The sequence below is a fragment of the Lepidochelys kempii genome, chromosome 2 (assembly GCF_965140265.1).
Source record: "Lepidochelys kempii isolate rLepKem1 chromosome 2, rLepKem1.hap2, whole genome shotgun sequence".
In the NCBI taxonomy this organism is placed as follows: Eukaryota; Metazoa; Chordata; order Testudines; family Cheloniidae; genus Lepidochelys; species Lepidochelys kempii.
Genome location: NC_133257.1, coordinates 59,753,652 through 59,777,638, shown reverse-complemented (window position 1 = coordinate 59,777,638; position 23,987 = coordinate 59,753,652). Strand labels below are relative to the sequence as shown.

General features: G+C 46.2%; 1 protein-coding gene across 3 annotated transcripts in view; it reads right to left on the bottom strand.

The window, feature by feature from the left end:
• Positions 1-23,987, bottom strand: part of SLCO5A1 (solute carrier organic anion transporter family member 5A1) — a 114,395-nt gene that overhangs the window by 5,783 nt on the left and 84,625 nt on the right. For all 3 annotated transcript variants that reach the window (XM_073329395.1, XM_073329393.1, XM_073329394.1), the window contains exons 7-8: positions 12,830-12,989; positions 9,160-9,401 (exon numbers count right to left, since the gene is read on the bottom strand). In XM_073329395.1, the coding sequence (XP_073185496.1) occupies positions 9,160-9,401; positions 12,830-12,989 (402 nt within the window). The remainder of the gene's footprint in view (positions 1-9,159; positions 9,402-12,829; positions 12,990-23,987) is intronic.

The window sequence follows — 23,987 nt, the reverse complement described above, 5'->3', positions numbered from 1 at the left end:
AACTCAGCTGCTGCCACCAGAGCGGTCCCCTTTGACTGCCTGAGCAGACCGTCAATCCCCAGACGGACAAAGTGCAGGGAAATCTAACCCTGACATTCTCTTGAGAGGGTTACAGTCACATACTCTTTTTATTCCACAGGCCCCAAGCGTCCTTCATTGCACAGGATCCATAGTGCTCCCTTAAAGAGAGCTCTGCAATGTTCTGTTTTCTCTTTGTTAGTCAATGTGTGCCCCCACCATAGCATATTTACTGCACACTATTCAAACCTTGCTCTGAAAACTGAATTGTTCATTTCCCCATGGCCTTTCTATGGCATTCATCGCAATGAGATGAGCAGGTATTAGCCCCATTTTACAAATGGGGAGCCGAGCCATCACAGGTGAAAAGTAGCCACTATTTTTGAGGCCCATACTCCTCGGGCCTGATTTTTCAGAGTGCTTATTGCACGTCATATGGTCAAAGCACAGCTCCCACTGATTTCAGCTGCAGATCTGAGTGCTCAGCATTTCTGCAGATCAGACCCCAGGGTCTCAAATCAGGGAGTCAAAAAATGTAGAACGCACAATTAGGCCTCTATTAACTAAGGGCACTGAGGTGTTGTAATGCAGAGCATTGTAACTCTTAGGCAGCTGACCTCTCAGTGCACTTCATAACCCTGAGTAGGCACTCACGCTACCCATACAATGACAGTGTGAGCAAGAGAGCGCCCAAGAATGGTATTCACAAAAGCCACTCTGCCAAGTGGGGAGCTGGTTAAGAGATACCAAGCAAAGGGGTCCTGAGCCCTGCCCCTCAAAGGGCTTTAAGTGCCTAATTCCAGGCTGGAAAGAGGCACCTACACAAGGGCAGCAGAGCCTTCCCAAAAGTGGGGGGGGGCAGAATCCCCCCCTTGGCCACACCCCTGCCCCTCTTCTTCCCCCCCAAGCCCAACCCCCAGCCAAGCTCGAAGCGAGAGTGGGACGTGGGAGTGAGGGCTCCTACACCTGCCAGGGGAGGTGAGAGCAGCCCCCAGCCCATAGCCCCAGGCCCCTGCCCAGGGCAGGTGGAGGGTCCGTGGCTCCCCTCAGTTGCCCGTGCAGCTCTTACCCCCGGACCCAGCTCTGGCCAGCTGCGGGGAGCCACGGGCCCTCCATCTGCTGTGGGCAGGGGCCCTTGAGGGTGGGGACATAAGCCAGGGACTACTCTTAGGTTCCCCCCACCCCCATATCCAGGGCAGGTGGAGGGGCCTGGGCTACTCACAGCTTTCGGCCTGACTCGGTGGGGTGGAGGGAAGACACCCTGGGGGAAGAGGAGAGGGCCAGGCCCATCCACTATCAAAAATAGGAGGGCCATGGCCCCCTGCCCCCCTGTTCTGGTGCCCCTGCACCTATCTCTGCTTGAGATTCACAGCCATGAAGCCGATCCTGGAGTAAGGCACCTCTGGTTAAGCACCATTTCTTGTAAGAAAGGCAGCAGCACACACCTAACTCCACCCAAAGGTGGGGTGGGAGGGTAGGAGGCACCCTCCGTAATGAGCTTTATCCCGGTGGTTAAGGCACTTTCCTGGGATGTGGCTGACCCAAGGTCTATTCCGCTTTCACCCTGATGAGGTAAAACGCCTTGAACAGCCGTCTCCTACCTCTCCGGTATGTGTCCTCCCCAGGGGACCATAGAGTCATTCTCTCTCTCTAGCCCAAGGGATAGTTAATTATGCACCTCGGCACAGTTTCCACAGGGAACACAGAGAGCACCCCATCAGACTATCCCACAGCCTATGGGTGAGGGTACTCACCTGACAGGTGGGAGACCCCTGTTCAAATCCCTTCTCCTAATCAGGAAGAAAGGGGAGTGCACTAGCACTGGGCTAACAGTTGTAAGGGAGGCCACTGCCCCCTGCAACGCATTGCATGGAGTTAGCTGTGCTCAAAGCACACCTATTGGATTTCATTCTGCAGGCAAAATAGTGGGGTCCATGCCTAGTTTGAGAGTCCCGCTGGGTCTTAGACATGGGCCAGGCCCTGGGGCCTGCCTGAGGCAGCCGTACACATGCCCAGTGGCAGAAACTTAGGTCCTAGAGAACTTTAACAGTGAAAACTTAAACACTTAAGGAATTTAGTCACCTCCAGAGTTAGGCAGCAGCTGAGCAGGGATTTTGCGACTGTCAGTGGTGCCTAAATCCAACAGTGGGAGCTAGGTGCCTAAGTTCCTTTGTGATTTTGGCCTTTAGTGGCTATCTAGAATCATAGAATATCAGGGTTGGAAGGGACCCCAGAAGGTCATCTAGTCCAACCCCCTGCTCGAAGCAGGACCAATTCCCAGTTAAATCATCCCAGCCAGGGCTTTGTCAAGCCTGACCTTAAAAACCTCTAAGGAAGGAGATTCTACTAGGTAGATTCTACTAGGTAGATACTAGATTCTCCCTAGGTAACGCATTCCAGTGTTTCACCACCCTCTTAGTGAAAAAGTTTTTCCTAATATCCAATCTAAACCTCCCCCACTGCAACTTGAGACCATTACTCCTCGTTCTGTCATCTGCTATTATTGAGAACAGTCTAGAGCCATCCTCTTTGGAACCCCCTTTCAGGTAGTTGAAAGCAGCTATCAAATCCCCCCTCATTCTTCTCTTCTGCAGGCTAAACAATCCCAGCTCCCTCAGCCTCTCCTCATAACTCATGTGTTCCAGTCCCCTAATCATTTTTGTTGCCCTTCGCTGGACTCTCTCCAATTTATCCACATCCTTCTTGAAGTGTGGGGCCCAAAACTGGACACAGTACTCCAGATGAGGCCTCACCAATGTCGAATAGAGGGGAACGATCACGTCCCTCGATCTGCTCACTATGCCCCTACTTATACATCCCAAAATGCCATTGGCCTTCTTGGCAACAAGGGCACACTGCTGACTCATATCAGCTTCTCGTCCACTGTCACCCCTAGGTCCTTTTCCGCAGAACTGCTGCCTCGCCATTCGGTCCCTAGTCTGTAGCTGTGCATTGGGTTCTTCCGTCCTAAGTGCAGGACCCTGCACTTATCCTTATTGAACCTCATCAGATTTCTTTTGGCCCAATCCTCCAATTTGTCTAGGTCCTTCTGTATCCTATCCCTCCCCTCCAGCCTATCTACCACTCCTCCCAGTTTAGTATCATCCGCAAATTTGCTGAGAGTGCAATCCACACCATCCTCCAGATCATTTATGAAGATATTGAACAAAACCGGCCCCAGGACCGACCCTTGGGGTACTCCACTTGATACCGGCTGCCAACTAGACATGGAGCCATTGATCACTACCCATTGAGCCCGACAATCTAGCCAGCTTTCTACCCACCTTATAGTGCATTCATCCAGCCCATACTTCCTTAACTTGCTGACAAGAATACTGTGATCTCTAAGAAGTTTGGCATAAGTGACTTCAGTGTTGCCAACGCCAATCATCTGTTCACACGTGTCAAGTTTTTGGCTGGGGCTAGAGCCCGTCTGGTGATGACAAAAGCTGCTCCAGCCTTTTAGTGCATCTGAGCCTTCTGATTGGCTGCCCACCCCACTTCCTAGGACAGAATAACCTAGGACAGACTAAGCAGAGCTCTCTCTCCTGCTCCAACACCCCACAGCAACCAGGAGAGGCGCAGGGAGCTGAAGAGCCCAGAAGCTCTGGGCGGGTTCGCTCCTATGAGCAACAGGGACAGGATGATGCATCTTTGCCTTCCCCCTCCCTGCAACACCCAGCCTGGGAAGGGACAAAAGGGGAGGATGAGCCCTTGCAACTGACTCCCAGCATCGACGAAGGCGAGGGACCCTTACCACCACCCCCAGACCTGGGAGAGGTGGGTGAAGAACCCCAGGAGAAGCAGAAGTGGACGGGGGGAGGGTGCACTGAAGGGGGGATCAGAATTGAGAGGTTGGGGGCGGAGGGCATGAACTCATGGGATGTGGATGGCTGGAAGGCAGCAGAACTCATTACTGGGCAGACGTCCTATCTCCTGCAGCAGAAGCCAAAATCACCGTACCCAACAAACTGGGGAGAATGGGCAACATTAACTGTCGTACACAGGTTGGGGGGATGGGCAGGTGAGAGCAAAAATCATATGAAAGATGAAAACACAGTATAATCATTCTTTTAAGAAAACACATGAATTGGGGGCGGGGGGGTCCAACACATCAATTTTGATCTGCTGCGGGCCAGGGTGCTGACTTTGATCCTGGGAGCTCGGCAATACTAGCATCAGCCAGGAACGCTGTGGCAGAGCCAGGGAGACACTCCCATTTCCAAGGATGCATTCAGTTGCCTTAACCATCCTTTCCTCTTCCTGCAGTCGCCTGGCTCATTCACTTCCCTATGCGTCAGCCCAGCCTCTCTTCCAGCTCCTCCAGAATCTTTTAGTGACGTTCTGGCTGCATGTCTCCGTAAACCTCCTGATCACTCGAGAAGGAAAAAGCTGGATTGGGTGGGGGGGCCGGAGGTCGCTCTGCAACTGTGAAGCCCAGTTCCGGTCCATGTACACTCACACCTACAGGTAGAGTGTACTCAAGCCTGTGGCAGAAGCAGCATGTGATCGTGTAATAAAAGTCTGTGTTGCAACACACACGGAAGGTGGTGAATTAAGCTTATACAGACAACTTTAATTCTGGCATTTGCTAATTTTTAAGTTTGCAACTTAATAATGTTCTTTTAACATGCTGCGTGTGTGAGAGAGAAAGCAGGCATGTGCTTTCCTAGGTTTTTAAAAAGCAAGCTCAAAATACAGAAATTCCATCACGTGGTACCATACGTCTCATCAGGAGGATCATAACTGCTAAATCCACCACATAGACTCTGCCACTTGAGCTCATGGAGTAACTGATAGCAGTAGTAGGTTGTCCTCCTATGTGGCCCAGCACAAGAGGAGGCTAGAACACATTGCCGGTGGGTTTCACAGCTCTTTGCTCATAGCAGAGGAATGATGTGACTCAAGAATCCTGGGTTCCATTCTAAATGTGATTTAGACGGCACAGACTCTTCTGCCCAATCCCCCAAGCTTGACCTTTACTCTCCTGTCACAGTTGTGTCTCTGCCCCACCCCAGTTCCCTATACTTCTCACCTAGCCATTCCTAGTCTCCACCTCCTGCTTCTCATCCAAGTCCCAGGCTCCTTGCCCAGCAAGTCCTAGTCTCACCCTTCTAAATAATCAGCCCCAATCTTTCCCCATATCCTGCGCCGATGCTCCTTTCCCAAACATTCCCCATCCCAAACCCACAACTGCTTGGCCGCAGTGTCCTTGTCCAACTATCCCCCATTCAACCTCAGCTCCTTCTCCTCACTATGCTTGCCTGGCTATTCCCAGTCCCCACCACACCCCCAGCTCCTTATTCCTAGTCTCCTTGACCAATCAGCCCCCATTTCCCTCATCCCTCAATCTGTGTATCTCCCCCTCACCTCCAGTCATTGCGCCCCCCCCCACACCTCTGTTCCCCAATTGGCTCAGAATTTCAGCCCCTTTGCCCATCCAGCCTCAGTTCTTCCCCCATCCCTGGCTCCCCATCAGGTCTCCCTTCCCTCATCTCCTTCTCCAGATCCCACGCCTTCCCAGTTTCTGTCTACTTACCCAGCCAGTCGCAGTCTCTTCTCCAACTCCTTGCCAGTCTCCCGTCATTTCCCTTCCCAGCTCCCAATCCTAGTTTCTTTACCCAGACAGCCCACCTTTCTCCTCCACCATCTACCAAGCCAAGTCTTTGCCTCCCCCATCTCACAGTCTCAGTTTCCCTCTCCGCCCCTTTCCCCATCAGCACCTAGTCTCAGTCTCCCCTCCCAAGTCTCCTTGTCCAAATTTACTCTCCCCATCCAATTCTCCTGTTCCAACTCTTGTTCCCTCTGCATTTGAGTCAAACAGCTTCTTTCTCCGTGCTGTATGAGTACCAGGGAGTGTGAGGAGGTTGTCACTGAGTGCATAGAAGAAACAGGATCCCTTCTCTTAGTGCCAATGACCAGCCCACCTTGGCCCAGAGGAACTATGAGCGGTCTTTATACGGAAAGTCTGGCTTTGCCCCATAGGACTGTGCTGAGGGGAGCACATTCAGTCAGTCTGTGGAGATGGTGTACGGAGAAGTCCAGTCACACATAACAGCTGTAAGGGGATGGAGCATGCTCAGTGAGGACAGAGTAATGGGAACAGTGGGTAATAAGTGATGTAATCTTAATGATGGGCAATGCTACCAGACCTCCTTATACTGACTCAATAGGGCAATAGATCAGGGGTCCTCAAGTTACTGAGTCATCTTGCCAGCACGGTGGTAAGTTGTGCCTCCATTTAAGTCCATGTAGAGGAACTATAGTCACAATAGGGGTGGGGAAGACTGGTTTGAGTGAAATAAAAAAGCTCCGAAGTTCATCTTGGTATTCTGACACTACAGCGAAACATTCTGATGTCTGAAAAAGACTGCTTTGATTAACTTTTTTAAATTATTATTTTAATTGATTTCATGTCCGCACATCTAAGTTCCTATGAGAACCCAAGAAAATACTGCAAGAGATTCCATTCTACCATTAGTTCTGGTCCAACTAGATATCTGACAAGACAGCTTCTTCTGGCAAGCTTCTAAACTCTGAAGACCCAAAAAGCTTGTACAGTTAGGAAAGTAAACCTTTGGGTGCTTAACAGAGGGCCTTATCAATGAGAAGCCTGAGATTAAACTGTAAATATGAGAGACTTAATTTAGGCTTTGGTTTCTAACATTTCATGTTTGGGATGAGAGAAGAAGAGGAATATAGTCATAGGGCAGCTTCCTTTTATTTTCCCACGTTCTTCACCCCATTGATGACGTCTCATGGAAGCCCCCATGTACGTGTGTAAATTTAGCTGGACTGTAACTTTGAACAGTTTCTAAATACTTACTCCTAGTGGCTGAAATTAAAATTATTCTGTTAACACATACTGATAATATAGCACCAGACCTGACACTACATTTACCCTCACTGTATTTAACATAAATTCCTAATTCTTTCTGTCCCTAGTATCTGTTGAAAGTCGGCATGCGCTTTGCAAAACATGCTAAAAAAAATTGAGTTCTTTCAACTTCTCCCTCTTCACTGTTTCTAAAACTGAAATATTGGTCTAGCAACTCTATGTCTGTTCAATTGTGTTAATATAAGACCATATCGTGGTTTCTCATAGAGTTTAAGGCCAGAAGGGATCACCAGATCATCTATGGAGTCTGACTTCCTGTATACCACAGGCCCCTAAGTGTCACCCAGCCAACCCCATAATAAGCCCAACAACCAGAATTAGACCAAACAATTACAGCTCTTGGGATACTAAACTATGTGTACCACATGCAGAGACTGAGATGCACCAATGCCCGAGTCCCCTGAAATGGCAGGGAACTGATTAACTGAGATATAGCCAGATGATCCTAGCAAGTGACCTGCATCCCAGTGAGAAGTAGGCTTCGCTTTTTAATTTTAAATATACATTCTTTTAGTCAAGACAATAATTACTTGATACCATTCAAAGCTCTTGGGGGGGTGGAAGGAAGACCCAGGAAAAGGTATAATATAGGGCTGAGTTAAAAGTTTCAAGAAATTAATAGACAAATAGATGAGTACAAGCCCCTCTTGATATTTTGAACAATATCCATTCTGGGCTGACATCTAGATGAGCCAAATATTAAGAGTTTTTCCTGTTCCAGACCTGAAAATCTAACCAGTTTGGGTTTGAGGTTGTGGGTTTTTTTACATTTCTCTCTTTGCGCTGTGTCTGCTGGACATTTCTTGTCTCACAAAGTATATACATCATCATTTTATGGGTAGCACCCTATCCAATTCACAGCCACGAAAAATGCACCACAGACCATAAAAACTGATCCTTCCCCCCACCCCCCGCCATGATATCTAGCTATTGTAGGGTAGGGGCATGAGTGGTATATGAACCCGTTTTGGGGAGACTAGCCCCCTCCCAGCCCCACCCCTTCCACCTGAGGCCCTGCCCCTACCCCCACCCCTTCCACCCCCCTCACCCACCAGAGCCCCAAGGCCCCTCTACCCACCCACTACAGCCAGAGGAGCCCCAGCCAAACTGCCCTGAGAGCCAGCCCACCTGCCCCCGTCGCCCTGAGCTCAGGGATGCCAGAAGGCCTGCCCCAGCCACACTGGGTGCTCCAAGTCCTGGGCTGAAACCCCAGGCCACCGGCCAGCCCGAGTACTGGCCTGACCTGCCCCAAGCCGCTGGCTGGCCCGAGCCACCAGCTGGCCAAGCCCCGAGTTCCAGGCCGCCGGCCTGAGCTCAGCCCCTGCTGGCTTCAGGGGATAGGAGGAGCGAGGGTGGGGCCACAGGCTGGGTTAGGGGATGCTTAACCTCCCCTGGCCTATTATAGCCACCTCCCGTGGGGAAGAGCAGAGATGGGAGTGCCCTAGCCAGGGGCTCCAACCATGTGCCAGGCTCCAGCTGCTAGTCCTGGCCAGGCTAGGAAGGAACAGGACTTTCTCTTCCGCTGCACGGGCTGCTCCCAGGCTGGGTCAGACCGGGAGCAGCCTGGAGGAAGTCCCATCACTCCCCAGCCCCATGGGGACTATCAGCTAGACCCTGGTAGGAGTCCTTGGTTGGAGCGTCTCAGTCCTGCCTTTCCCCAGCTCAGGCATTAAAGGGACTTTGAGCTGGCTGGCAGGGGGAACGGTCCACGGCACACTCTGACCCCGGGGCCCTGGGCGGTTGCCATGGGTGAGGCCGGCTCTGCCCCTCCCCACCACAAGTAACGACCCCCCCATACCCAGTGACCTCACTTCTGTGCTACTAGCCGCGGCGCTGGCTTTAGAGCTGCCAGCAGCAGCGCCGAAGTAAGGGTGGCAATCCCATGCCCTCCCTACAACAGCTTTGCAACCTCCCACCACCCCATTTTGGGTCAGGACCCCCAAAGTTACAACACGTAACATTTCAGATGTGTGTCTCTGAAACCGTGACACTGAATCTTTTACAAGTCCTATGATCATGAAATTGTCCAAAATGGATCGTGAATTTGGTAGGGCTCTAGTTATGGCTATAAATAAGGGATCAAATTCTTAACAAGTGTAAATAGACATAGTTCCATTGACTTCAATAGAGTTGCACTGCTTTACACCTGCTGTGGATCTGGCCAACAGTCTCTCTTACGTGATACAAACACTAACGATACGTATAATATATGTATCTAGATAGGTATACAGCTAGATTCTTACCTGAGTGTCACTATGATTGCCGACGGCTGGGCACATGCTGTTATAAGGGTAACTATGAACAGAAATATAAGGAATGGGATAAGTGTACTGCAGGTCCGATCACACTTCCCGGAAACAGCATAGCCATTCTCATTCAGGTATGTTTTGACAATAACCACCCTAAGCTGACCGCGCTGTCCCACAGTGGGTGGAGTGATAACTTGGCGGCTTTGGACACAGGCACATTCAGTATAATTTCTTACCTAAGAAAAGCAAAGAGGAGAAACATAAAATATTGCAATTTTTGCCCCTTCAACCAAGACAAGGTGCAATATTTACCACATAGATGTTTTAACCTCTGTAGTGAAAAACTACCACTTAAAAAGGAATTCTGTGCATAAGAGATTATCCTAGTTTTAGGCAGGGTTGGAGATAATGTTCCTATTATTAAGTTTGCTTGACACTTCCCATCAGTCACTTATAACATTGCCAAACTTTAACCCTTTGTACTGAAACTTTCCATACTGTCTGCTTCAGGCTGGATTTTTTGGCACCTCTCAGCCAAAATGGTTCAGCCGTTTCTGAGAATGAGGCTAGGGAAAAATATGTGTTGCCCACATTAAACTTTCCTGTGATCTTTTCTCTGAACAGTTCTAATGCCCCCATGCTTTTGAAGACGGGATTTGAAATTTGGCAGGGATGTGGCCTTTGTGTGAGGGGTGTGTCTTCTGGCCTCCCTGTAAAAATCTGCCCTCGTCTCACCAAGTGATAAGGCTTTGAAAAATCGCAGTTTGCAGTTCAAAATCACAGTTGAAAAATCTCCGAAGAGTACATCTTCACTGAGCATGCTGCATCCCCTCACAGCTTCCTTGACCAGATTACACACATGCCTTCCCCATACAGCAACTGAGCAGTCTCCAGCCCAGGACTACAGAGGTGAAGCTGGGCTTTTCCTGTCATGGCTGCTCTGGCTACTTCGGGCTGGGGCCAGGCACTGGAAATGAAAGCAGAGAGTCTGGGACTGGGAGCTGGTCAGGGAAATGAAAAAGGATATTGAAACTGAATGCTGAGCGGGAGGAGGTTGGAGACTGGGACTAGGAACCGGGGGGGGGGCATGGGAGGGTGGAACCATATCTGACAAGAAGCTGGGGAGTACAGGGAGTGTATGTGAAAAAAAGACTTGGACAAGGAGCCAGGGAGGGGTAGATTGCAGCAAAGAGACAGGGAGGAGGAAGACTGAGGAGGGAGATTAGGATGGGGAGCGAGCACAGGGTGAAGCAGAGGAGGGAGAGGGGAAATAAGACTGGCTGGGCAAGGAGACCGGGATGAGATGAAAAGCCTGAGGAGAGGAAAAGGGTATTATGTGGCAAGGAGAATGGGGCTGGGTCAAGGAGCCAGCAGCAGAAAAGTGAAAGGTCAGAGACAGATTGGAGGAGATGGAGCAGATGAGGTCAAGTTTGTGGGGGAATGGGCAGAAGTCTCCCCACTGGAACACATTCCCTTCCAGAGCCTGGACTGTGCAGAGGATGGGGACGCCCCGGCTAGCTCGGCCTTTGTACCCGGGTAGCCAGGCCTGGGCAGGGAGCTGAGGGGATAGGCTGCTGCCACCCCCAGCTGGGCTCTCTCTCAGGCAATTGCTGTGCTGCACAGAGGAGTGGCCACAATCAGCTGGCGTGCAAAGTGACTCCATACCACCCACTCTGCTCCCCACCCGGGCTGAGCAAGCTGAAAATGTACTGGGGGGAGGCACAACGGGAGGAGGACACAGTGCCCCCCAGCAGGTAATTCTGGCAAGAAGAGTGTGGCGGCCCCGGGCCAGATGTAGGGCAGAGGGGGGGGTCGCTGGGGAAGGCGCTAGAAGTAGGGTCCCTCTGCTCAGCTGGAGGTAGGGACATTGTCCATACCCCTCCCATGCTGAGGTGCCTGCAAAGGCATCTCTGGGGATACATTGGTGCTGTGAGTCTTCCTGGCTGGGACCAACCCCAGCCGGCTCAGAGTCACATGTGTCCCACTCCTGTGGCCCTAACCCTTCAGGAGCTGGTGGGATTGGCTGCTCTGATTCAGGAGGTGGGGCAGGAAGGTTCCTCCCAGAGGCAATATGTGGGGCAGTCACATGCCTCTCCCCTTTACATTGTTCCCCCCTAGTATCAGGAGGCACGAGTCATCTCTGAAAGACAGAGGTCTTTTTGATGAATCTAAAGTTTTCAGCTCTGCTGATGATCCATGTGGGTGTCACTACGGAAGGATGGAATAACTTTTTTCAAAAACAGAGGGAATTTTACACACACCCATGTTAAAAGAATATTGTTAAGATTGCAAAATAAAGCAATCAAAAGTTAGGAAATGCCAGAATTAAGGATGCCTGTATAACCTTAATTTGGCCCCCTTGTGTGTATTCATTATGATACAGATAATGAACATTTTCTTAGTATCATTTATTGCAGTTAATAGGTTGCTTAACCCATTTGAAATTCATGGTGAGAGGTAAGCATTCTCAAAGTTCCTCATGATTAAGTGAATTAATAGGTCTATTTTAATAATATGTGAAAAGCAGCAAAGGTCAGAACTATGAACTCTATTCAGCAAAGCACTTAACCATATACTTAAGACCTACTGAAACCAATGGGTCTTAAGAATGTGCTTAAAGTTAACTACACATGTAGTGGCTATTGTGAATCCTGCCTATAGCAGTTGGTTACCACAAAATTGTTCCCAGCCCCCCAATATCTTGTAAAAGGAAGCTTTCAATTTTATCTGCACTACACTGATTATACGGACCTTCAAATTTAGAACTGTTCTGTCAAAACAAAATATCAAATTATTGTCCTAGGACTGACAGTTCTCATGTTCCACTGACTGGGCACAAGTTTGTAAGGCAAGAGTGTGACATGTAATGAATGTGGTTTCTAGATGCTGAAAGCAAGGCAACATTGTTTCACACGATTTCCTCTCTTTTGTCTTTATTCCATTTTAATAGACAATACTTTATAGAAGACAATATTTTATAAAAATGTTTGGTCTTACATTGTTTTCTGTGTGTTATACCGAATGAATTCCAAAGCTTTGTTTTTTTGGCAGCCCAAAGTATTCTGTTGACAACAGGGACAGATGCTACTCTCACCAATTTTCCTGTGCACTGGCCCAGAAACTAAGTTTCCAGTCACCAAGTTTCCTTTGTATTTTTCAAGCTTTAACCAGGCAACCCCCAAAGAAGCGTTCAGCCTCTACAACCCAGCGAACGTAGGACATGAGCAGAGGTCCAGGCCATCAATGAAAACACTCCGTGCTTGTGCTGCAAACCCAGCCTCCCTGCCACCTTGCTATAGTGGAGTACAATTCCTATAAGTGCCATGGTCCCATCGTCATTTCCAAATCATCCCTTTGGTTGGAGGTGGTTCACTCGGTGTAAGTTAATGTCGATATAGTTAGTGTTAACTTACGCTCAAAATTCCCATACTGCCAAAGGCTGGGATGATCTTATGGACAGCTGGTGTTCCTGCCATCTTGAAACATGGAGAAATTCATGCACACAGGGCACTTGTGAATAAGATTCTCTGAAGCTAGGAAGAAGCATACCTTGGAGCTGGTACACTCATCCTTTCTGTACCCATCCACTCCAGCTGAGATCTGCTGATCTTTGGCCCCACAGTATAAATTTACATCATTTTGGATGGGTTTGTTATACACTCACCCCTATGCTATGATTTCCACCATTGATGCAGCCAGCCAAACATGGATTGAAGTATGTTATTCCATCTGATCCACAGACGGGCTCGTACTCATGAATTTTGCATCCACAGTTGACATTACAGCTACCTGTCAGATTTCTGTGTGCCATAGTGAGTGTAGGACTGAGGAGAGGAAAAATAGATGACATTAGAACAGCATGTTAAACAAGTACGTGCAGAGAAACTCCCCCTTTCATCTCTCCTGTGGTTATTTAGTGATTTTTAGTATTAAAAAGGTTGCATGGACTCTAGTTATTTATTTGGATGTGAGTAACATAAAAGCATGCTCATCCTGGTCTCTAGGCATCAGTGACTTTAACTGAAAACTGCAATGCAAAAATCATAACAAAACTGAAAGAGCACATCTCCTTCCAGGTACCGCCCACCAGTCAGAAACCATGATGATTATTTCTATTTTGTACTGCAGTAGTACATATGAGCCCCAGTCCTAGATCAGAACCCCAGTATACCATAGAAATCTTAATCTCCCAACCCTGCCCGTTCCCAAAAAAGCCTCAACTGCCTGAGCCCTCCCTAAAACCTCTCTCAAACAAAGGACTTTGCTGTGTGCCCTTAAGGTCAACAGATTGTTTTAGGTGAGGGGGGTGAATGCCAGAACTGAGACACACACGGGGAGCATTGTGCCAGCAGCAACATTTCTCATCTGCCACAGAAGCGCCAGCCAATCTCGGCTGCAGCAGAATGGCACAGGGAGAGAGACAATCTCTGATAGGCCATTTAGATCTTAAAATGTCAGAACCAACACCTCAAATTCCACCCTGAAGCCAACAGGCAGCCAGCAGATCCCAGAGCACTGGCATCACGTGCTCGTTGCAGGAGACGACACTGAACAAGCAAGCTATCCCACAGTGCAGCAGCTTCAGTGTCCGAATCGATTTAAGGTGTAGTCCCACTAGAGTCCACTGTTGCAGCCCATTCTAGAGATGATCGAGAAGCAGACTGCAATAGCACAGCCCACATCCGAAAGGAAAGGTCACAGCCTTTCAGCCAGATGGAGACAGAAAAAGCAGTCCAAGTCAATGCTGCTGTTGGATTATTTAAATGTAGAACTCATCAAAATGTCAACTGTGGTTAAAATTGATGGCCAAATACCTTTGATCGGAGTGGGGGCTGATACAGCCTCCTTCAACTCATCCAGTTGCTCCCCCAACCACCATAATCACCTCAGTCTTATCCAGACAGAGACTCAGTCATCCATGTCTCATTCTCACCCAGACACTGGGAAAGACACTTGGCCACATTCTGCATTGGGCAAGATATAGTTATAAAGCTGGGTGTCACCAGCATATTGAAAACTGCTTCAACTCACATCTAGTTATAACTGCTTTAGGAAGGAAAACCAGAGTAGAACATTGTCATAGCCTGTTAGAACCCTCCAGGTAGAAGATCATGGGCTCAACACTATCCTTTGGGAGCTCTCAGCAACAAAGGCACAAAGCCACTGAAGAGGGGCCCTGTCCACTCCCAGCACAGACTGCAGTCATGTCAACACTTCCTCACTGACTGGAATGAAAGCAGCTGGGAGATCTAATAATATCAACATGAACAGCTGTTCTTCATCGGTTGCCAAGAGAAGGTCATCAGTCAATGCAACAATATGTTATTTTGCATTATGAGGTACTGCAAGTGTGTCAACAACACGTGTGTAATGTAAGATGAGGGCATGGTGTGTGATATGAAGAAATTACAAAATGGGACTAGCTTTCAGAGATGAGTACCAGAAATCACTGAATGAAAACAAAGGTGGAAATAGGATTATAAACAGTGAGTATAGAGAAACAAAGTTTAAAAAAAAGAGTCTATCATAAAAAGCCTTTGCATATTAATTTAAATTAGACACCTCTTGGAAGAGCTATCACAGACGATAAAAGGAATAGATGCTTACCCTGCTCTTCCTTATTAATGAGAAAGTATAAGATATAATGATTTAATTTTTTTGCTAGACAGATTTATTTGGAAAGACTTAATTAATTTCATGTGTATATTTTGTTTAAATCTTTGGGCTGATTGTGAAGCCTACTCTTCCAGTATTTGATAGTCATTATTTGAACTGTGTTGGTTAGTTGTGATTGGTGAAATAAGTCACATAGCCTTGTTTCTTGGATCAGGCAGTAAGAACCTCTCGCATGAATACTCCCATGTGCAAATCTGAAATTTAGTTTTCGCAAATTCTCATGCATGCTACTTTGAAATTTGCTTCCTATTAGCATTCTTTCTAGTACTAGCACTTGACTGCATTAATGTTCATGAAATACAAACACAAAAGGGGCTTGTCATGACCAAAGTGAAATCATTTACAAATTCTAATGAATACCTGGGATCGCCATTAAGAGTATCTCATTTATCAGTAGTTACCTCACGACAGTAAATGAGATACAACTGTTATTTCCTGATCTGAGTATACAGCCCATTTACGATGGTGACCGGCTTTTTAATGGAGCAGATTATATTTACATCTGTATTTCTATTGCACTTTCTGGGCTTTGCACTCTGTTTCCATATTGCTTAATTCATTTAATAAGTGGAGGAACAGAGGAAGCAGCATAGAAAGACATTGGTTTATTGCTTCCTGTGATTTTCTGTATTGGATCTGTAAATTTCATCTGGCTCTGCAATACTGAGAGCTGTTTAAGCCAACAGAAACTTATTTCATTTTGCTCATATATAACACAGCTTATAGATTATTGGCTTTTTGGCCAAGGCACTAAGAGGAGTCTCCTCCCCTTCCCACAGTGGACCCAGTGGCAGGAGAACTAGTGTAGTTCAGGCGGTCAGGGGCAGAAGGTCTGTCCCTCTATGGGGCATGGAGGCCCAGTGTGGTAAGTAAACACGGAGTGCAAAGGGTGGCATGAGCAGAGAGCAAGGGAGTGGAAGGTGGGGTAGAAGGACAAATGAAAGCTACGTCAACAAATTTACTTTTTTCATAAAGAGTTTATTACCGAAATGGGGTCTGCCTAAAATATTGCTGATGGCTTATTACTATCACTAAGGATGTCTATCGTATGGCAGTTGGTGTCACTCAGCTTGATGTACTCTATTGGTTATCTTTCATGAGGTATATGGAGGCTTGGCAGAAATCAATTTTTATATGTAATTTTGATGGCTAATATTGACCTTTATTTTAAGCATTATTTGAGATTTTTATTTATTTCAATTTTCACAGGTGCACAAAAGTATGAGTTTTAAGTGTTTTTTAAATTTTTATCTTTTTAAATTTTCACAATTGTGGGGAATTATTGGGAGGGAAGGTCAGACAATTATTTAATGACAGTAGACATTGATATTCAAAAAGTGAAAGCTTTATAAACCATTAAAACACAAAATGTCGACACTGCATGTCAAAATATACAAAGGAAATATACTTAAATCAACAAATCATACTTGCTTTTACTATTCATCTGTTAAACCATTTGTAACAAGCCTAATTTAAAAGTGTAAATCACTGGATTTTGACTCTAGTAAGTTCTCAAGTAGCTTTTTTCTTGCTTTGACGATCTGTAATTTTCTATTATTATCGACAAAAAGAGTTTTTTCATTGGAGTGTGTGTGGGGGGAGGGGTGAAATTGACATTTACCAATAAAAACCTAATCCTTCCAAAGCCAACATCTATGAAATCCACAACCATTAGGAATGTAGGGTGCAATGACTCTGGGCTATATATGACAGAGATCTTTGGAGCACAACAGTATTCAGGCCCTCAGACTGCTGCAAGTTGAGGAGAGGCTCCTAACAGGTTTGCTCTGCAGCCTGCCTCCAGATCTGTGATATAAGTATAGTGTGAGGGATAATGCTGTCCCAGACACCTGCACTTACACAGAGACACTCAGATTGCAATCCTCATGTATATACAGTTACTGTGCCTGTCACGACACTTTCTGTGGCATAAGGGGCATGATTGCAGCTTAATGGATTAATCTTGCAAGGTTTATTTTTTACATATAATGATTTTTTTTTCTGAATACCTCTGCCTTGCTGTACGAGGTGCATTTTTGCAGACAATATAGTATTACATAGTACAGCTTAAATACTTATTTGCTTAGGGATCCCAGGTACTGACTTTCACAAACTCAGCTCCTATCTTCACACTTCATGGTCTATTTAGAAGTTTTTATCAGAAATCTATTTCCTGTGCCCCAAAAAGACACGGTACAGTTTTAGATACAAGCTAGAGTTTGAGTATATAATTAAAAAGTTGTGACTGGTAGCAGATCTGTTGCTTTCCTGCCTTTCTGCTATCAGCTCAAACTTGCCTTAACTGTATTATACTAGAAAGCTGAAAACTTTATTATTTTTTGTGAAATCTTTGTTTCAGCAGGCTCTTGGGGTAAAACAAGAACTGATGTGAACCACTGCTCAAAACTCAAACAAAACGCAAAATATTTGGAGGTTCAAAAAAAGTTAAAAGTAGACAAGGCTCTGAACTTCCTGATTTGAGCCAGGACTATAAGTGGAATTACCACTACACTACAAGAACCAATAATTAGTCTTGAAGTATTTCATAACTAGCTGACAGGTTAACATCCCGACAATCTCAGGTGTTTATTTAATGTACTATCTTTCCAGATTTCAAGCGACACCACAGTGATTCAAGCTAAGGAGATAACCAGGAGAAAGGAAGGGTCCTATTTTCCAAAGCACCTTCCAAGTTTGGGTGCCAAGACACTGATTGCAACACACAAATGGTATTTATTTATGTATGTTTTTGTCTGCATAAGTCATGCAGTTATATATAGAGCTGGACAGAAATGTTCTGACTCAGCATTTTTCCACTGGAAAATGCCCATTCATCAAAATCGAAACATTCCATGGGAACTGCACAGGTTTCTGCAAGAAACCTGCCTGGTTTCCTGCCAGCCCACCTGCCCACACTGCTGTGGAACTAGGGACTCCCAGGGTCTCCAGGCTGCTGCGCTCCTCAGACAGCTGGCTCTCTGTGCTCTTTGACTCCCTGGGCAGCCCAGGGAGCAAGCTGAAAAAATTCCACTTCAGCTCTCCTGAAACAGAATTTTTTTTTCAGTTTCTGCCTCCCATCAAAAATTTTGAATTTTTGACCTTTTGTCACAATTCAGGGTGAAAAGTTTTTTTTTGCAAAAGTTCACATATTTTGTGTGTCAGGGAAAGACAGTATCCTGGCCAGCTCTAATTATTGTCTAAACTGCTTGATTTGCATTGCTATGTTGTATTTATATGCACAAATCAGTAAACCAGTTTAACAAAACATAAGCACATACAATCACCGGTACCCATGAATTCTGAAGCCCAAAATTAGAAGCTGAATTGAGGCTCCTTTGACATTTTAGTCTTAAAGGTTTATTTTCAAAAGAAGCCTTATTTCTTAGAGCTTGTAACCACAATGTGTATGTATCTGACCTTGGTATGTATGACCTATTTCTGCAGTTCCCAACCTGTGGTCCATGGGCCATGAGCAGTCTGTGGAGACCTGGTTGATTGCATGGTGCTAGTTGTTCTCCTTTCCAACTGCTAAATAATGTTAAAAACTGAAGATACATTATTTTTTCCATGTAAAGAAACATTGTAGTTGAGGGGGTCTGGATGTGGAAGGCTCAGTGAGGGGTGGGCCGGATGCTGGAGAAGTGGGGCTTGGTGGTGTGGGGGTCCAGGTGCAGGGGGCTCAGTGGTGCAGGGAGGTGCGGATGCAGGGGAGAGGGGCTCGGCAGGGGTTCGGATGCAGAGGGGTAAGGCTCAGTGGCACGGGGGTTTGGGTGTGGGAAGCTCAGCTGGGGGGGTCGGGGTCTAGGGGAAGGGCCAGATACACATGGGCTGGGTAGATGGGGGAGCAGCTCCCTGTACAGTGACCCCTTCCCACCTCCCACAGCTGAGGAGCAATGGGGTGCAGGATAGGAAGGAGCAAAGGGGTCAATGTACAGGGAGCTGCTTCCCTATCCACCCAGCCCGTGCGTATCTGGACCTCCCCTTACTCAGACCCCCGCCCCAGCAGAGCCCCCCGCACCAGAGCTTCCTGCAGCCAGGGGAAATTTCTGGGGTGGGTCTTACCTGGCCCCAGGCATTCCTTGCAGTGGAAGAGAAAGTTTATCCTCCCTCACCCTAGCCCAAACAGGACTAGCAGCTGAGCCCGGTGCAGGGTAGGAGCCACTGACTGGGGCGTCCCCATGCCCGTGGTGATTTAACTATCCACCGGGTGCTCTGGGCACCTGAAACAATGGGCCCACGCTTCTGGGAAGGGACGCATGACTGTTTTTTGCAGCTTCCCTTTGCTTCCCCGTGTCACGGAGTCCCTGGGCAATGCTCTGGAACTGCTCCCCGTGAAGCCAGTCAGGACTCTGGGGAAGTCTCCTCTCTGGGAGCAGACTGTCTTCAGGACACAAAGCTCACACAGCTTCCACCTTCCTGGGTCTGACCTCGGAGCTTTAGCATCCTCTGCCCCTCCGTGCGCTTCCCACAGCGAGTCCGCTCAGGCAGGGCTCCTGGGGAAGCCAGAGGATCCTGCACCCCAACTTTGCAGTCAGATGTGACTCTCAGCCAGCCAGTAAAACAGAGGTTTATTAAACGACAGGAACATGGTCTAAAACAGAGCGTGAAGGTGCAGAGAACAGAACCCCTCAGCTGGGTCCATTTTGGGGAGCAGTGAGCCAGACAACCACGTCTGCCCTTCACTCCATGTCCCAGCCAGCCCCAAACTGAAACTCCCTCCAGCCCCTCCTCCCCTGGGCTTTGTTCCTTTCCCCAGGCCAGGAGGTCACCTGATTCCTTTATTCTCCAACACTTTAGCTCTCACCTTGGGGGGGAGGGGGGGGGGAAGGGTCCAAGCCATCAGTTGCCAGGAAACCGGGTGTCGGCCATTCTCTGTGTCCAGACCCCTGCACACACCTGCCCTCTAGGGCTCTGCAATGATCATACACACTTACCTCACCACCTAGATACTTAAGAACTGCCTAGGAGAAACTGAGGCACCCCCACAATATTCAGAGGAAACATTAAGAACAGTCCCACTTCGTCACACCCAGTCAGAAATCATCTTTCTGCAGGGAAGCAAAGAAATCTGCAGGGGGCATGAATTCTGCGTACACACTGTAGTGCAGAATTCCCCCCAGTAGTAAGGAACTCAGTCTTTCAAAGCTCTGCTTTGAAAGGGAAACCCATTGTCTGGCTGATTCCCTATTCATGGTCTTTTCAAAGATCCAAACTGCATAAAGAAGGGATTCAGACTGATGAGCATGCTTGTTCTGAGCTGATGCTGTGATGAATTTGTGACCACAGGAAAAGCTCCTGTGTGGGTTTGAAGAACCAGTCACCAACCATCCCTCCCTTACTGGGGATTGTTTTGTTTTCTTGAAGCTGAGCTATGTTTCCAGAAAGCTGTTGGATAAAAATACTCACCTCATTCCGACTGTCATAGGACACCATGTCTGAGGAGTGGCCAACTCTACTGGTTTAGGCTGTCATGCCTGAGCATCTGTAACCTAAACTCTTCTGCAACTAGAGGCCTTAAGCTGCCAAAGAAGACTGGTACATGCACATTTTAAAATTTGGTCCAAAATGACAGCATTTCCTGAATTTGTCTTCCAGTTACAAATTGCTCCACTGCTCCTTTCATTAATATGATTAGCTGCAAGTTTGAGACATGTACACGCCAGAGACAAATCCCAAAATTCCATTTGATAAATTGCATTGGTTAACCTCTCAAAGAGACTGTTCTATATCTCGTTTCCATTTATATAATATTGGCAGACCTAATTAGGGGAAGAGCTTTTAGACAGTCTAATGATAAAGGGGAATCTACTTTCTAACAAGGATTTTAGTTTCGATTCTTCTTTCTCTCCAACTATTACTCTATGGGAGGGAGAAGTAAGAAGGGGAGAAGGAAGATGCAGAGTCTAGACTTTTAAGAGTTGTGAGGCCTCTTATTATTTATTCATACTGAGGGATACACAATCAGGGACTGGAACTCCTTTCCGTTAGGCAATGGGCACACACACACACCCCCAACCCCCACAGGATGGCCCAAAGAGCTTAGAATTGAAGGAATCCACAGATAAATCCAAAATATAGGAAGGCATTAATGTTATAAACAGCAAATGGATTTGCATGTGGTTTCATTTTTATTTACTGAGATTGCAGTAGCACATATAATGTACTAAGGCAGTTCCAAACACAAAGAAAACATAGTTCCTGCCCCGATGAGCTTACAGCCTAAAAAGTCTTCAATCTGAAATCTGGGATAAAAAGTGAAAAGGAGAAGCCTTGGCTACATAGCAAAGACATTTCTGTCTTGATTAAACTAACCATCATCCCAAAATAATGAATAAATTGGATCCACTGTTTAAAAGGCTGCCAAGAGCATGCTGGGAAAATTGTGGTTTTGAGAAGTGTTTGAGTAAACCATTTGCACAGAAGGATGTTACATGCCTGGCTTCTTCAATGCTTCTTCCTTGTACAATATGATTCCCTCATAGACAAACTACCAAGCGTTCTTCTGAAATGGCAAAGAGCAAGGAGAAAAGCGTGGGAAAGGCTGGGTTTAGTTACTGAACCTTTAAGGTGTAGAACAGTGGTTCTCAACAGGGGTACGTGTACCCCTGGGGGTTCACAAAGGTCTTGATGAGGTACATCAAGTCATCTAGATATTTGCCTAGTTTTACAACAGGCTACATAAAAAGCACTAGCAAAGTCAGTACAAACTAAAATTTCATACAGACAATGATGTGTTTATACTGCTCTATACTGTACTATACACTAAAATGTAAGTACAACATTTATATTCCAATCAATTTATTTTATTATATGGTCAAAATGAAAAAGTAAGCAAGTTTTCAATAACAGTGTGCTGTCACACTTTTGTATTTTTGTGTCTGATTTTGTAAGCAAGTGGTTTTTAAGTGAGGTGAAACTTGGGGGTACACAAGACAAACTGACTCCTGAAAGGGGGTACAGTAGTCTGGAAAGGTTGAGAACCACTGGTGTAGAACATTGTGTGTGCAGAGTTCAGAAGCCGTGTCATGTGGCATTATATGTGCAGCTAGAGTTGGAAACTGAAGCTAGGAATGATGTGGTTTTTACCTACGTTCATTTTTTGTTGTTCTGAGCCACTTAGTTTTGATTGGCTGACTGGATTGAGAGAGACATAACAGCAAAACCTGATGCTTGGGATGGGAAGTTGAGATTTTTTTGTGTATTATTTGTCCCAAAAATCCAACAAACCAATTATATCTTTCAATTTATCTACAATAATTTTAACTGCTCTAGAATAATAGAAGAATATAACCCAAACCAGCCAGTGTTGTATCATTTTACATATCATAAAAAGACGGGAAGGAATTAAACTAATACTGGGACTTTGGTTGCTAATAAGCACCCTGGAAACCTACCCTGGCTAGTCTCTCTCCCTATACACTGAACGGACAAGAAAAGGCATCATCCTTTTCTCTCATTTGACAAATAAAGAAGAGTCTCTTTGCAGCTATTTTGATTATTTTCAGGTAAGACAGTTTAATGTTCATGAAATGCAAAAATGGCTTTCTGTAGAGCAGGCTGAAAGAGGCCTGTGTTGAGCCTGGATCACAAGGAAATAATTTTGGTGGTCTCCACCACCACTAGCCAACACAGACCTGCCCAGTGCTCGCCCTCTTCCCATCTTCCACAATTCCTGATCCCACAGCGGACTCCCTATGAGGTTCCATAGTGCGGGGATTGCGCTATGGGGCACCTCCCCTTTCTGAGTGGAAGGGTGAGGCCTATGTGCAGTAGGGCCCTTCTATGCATGGATTTGAGGAGTACAATCTGCCCCTCGCTAATTTTTTTCTCTTTATTACACATCTTCTAAATATTCCGGATATCTAAGAACAGAGACTACTGCAGTTCATATGCTCTTACTTCTGCATTCCTCACAGGGGTATGGCAAAGCTTAACTCATAAATATTTGTAAAGGGTTTTGAGATCTTCCTATGGAGGGTACTATTGGTTTGATTCTGTGAGGTGCTGTGCACATCTGCAAGGGGCTGAGCTCCTTAACCCCCACTGCAGTCAGTTAGAGCTGAGGATGCTCAGCACCTCGCAGAACTACTTAGAACCTTGCAGGATTCAACCCTAAAATGCTGAGCACTATTATGCTTTGCAATGGCAAACGATTTCACAGTTGCGCACTGTGGTTAAAAAACAGATCTGTTCATTTCACCGACATTTATTCCCTTTGTCTCCAGGTACTATTTATTTGGTTTGGCTTATATGACTGAATTAATGATCGTTCTCAGCAATTAATTCTTAAACTATTCCAATAGGTCAAGAAGTATACTGTAGACATTAGGGCTCAGGCTGAAATCGATTAGTGACATCATGCCATCTTTTGCATCTTTCTCAATTTCAAATTGTTGTGTATCTTGCTTCCATCAAAAAAATCTCAGGGTGACGTATCAGATAGGTAGTTAAGCTTTTTCTTTAAAGTATTTTATGCTCCTCATATTCAATTTTTCTGGTAGGCAGAATTTTACTCTCTTTGTGACACATTGATCCTGATTCTCCTCTACATCTGAGTGGGAGCTTCAGGAAGCCAGCTGCCTAATACTGAACTGCCCAGCCCAGTGCATATTAGGGTTGCGTAAGACCATGCCTAATTTATACTGCTGGCGGAAGGGCACTCATGTTGTATTTAAATGTTACGTATGTCAGGTTGTCCTTAGATGCAAGGCTAGAGTCATTCAGCTGCATCATTTAAGATGCTGAAATGTGAAATACAGAATTGCCCTGAACCTTACTGATAACACAAGTCGGCAATGACAAATTAGCAAATTCAAAACTACCTGTGTCCAATGTAAAATTTCAGAAAATCTTTGCAAACATATTTTAATCCACCTGAGCTTCCTGGTCCATTTACTGTCCCCAATTTAGAACATGCCTCATATAGGTAGACTACATTTACATTATGAAATATCATCACCTGTTTTCCTGAATTTTGAGACTTGTGTTTGTTTTTTTATGCTAACTAGAACACAGCTATTCACTCTCCTTTCTATTGGATGGGTCGATTATGTCCAAGCAAGAAAAAAGGAAATTACTTTGATGTGACTTTTGACCACAAAAAGAAATAGTTATAAACAGATTCTGCATTTGCTTACGAAAATGAG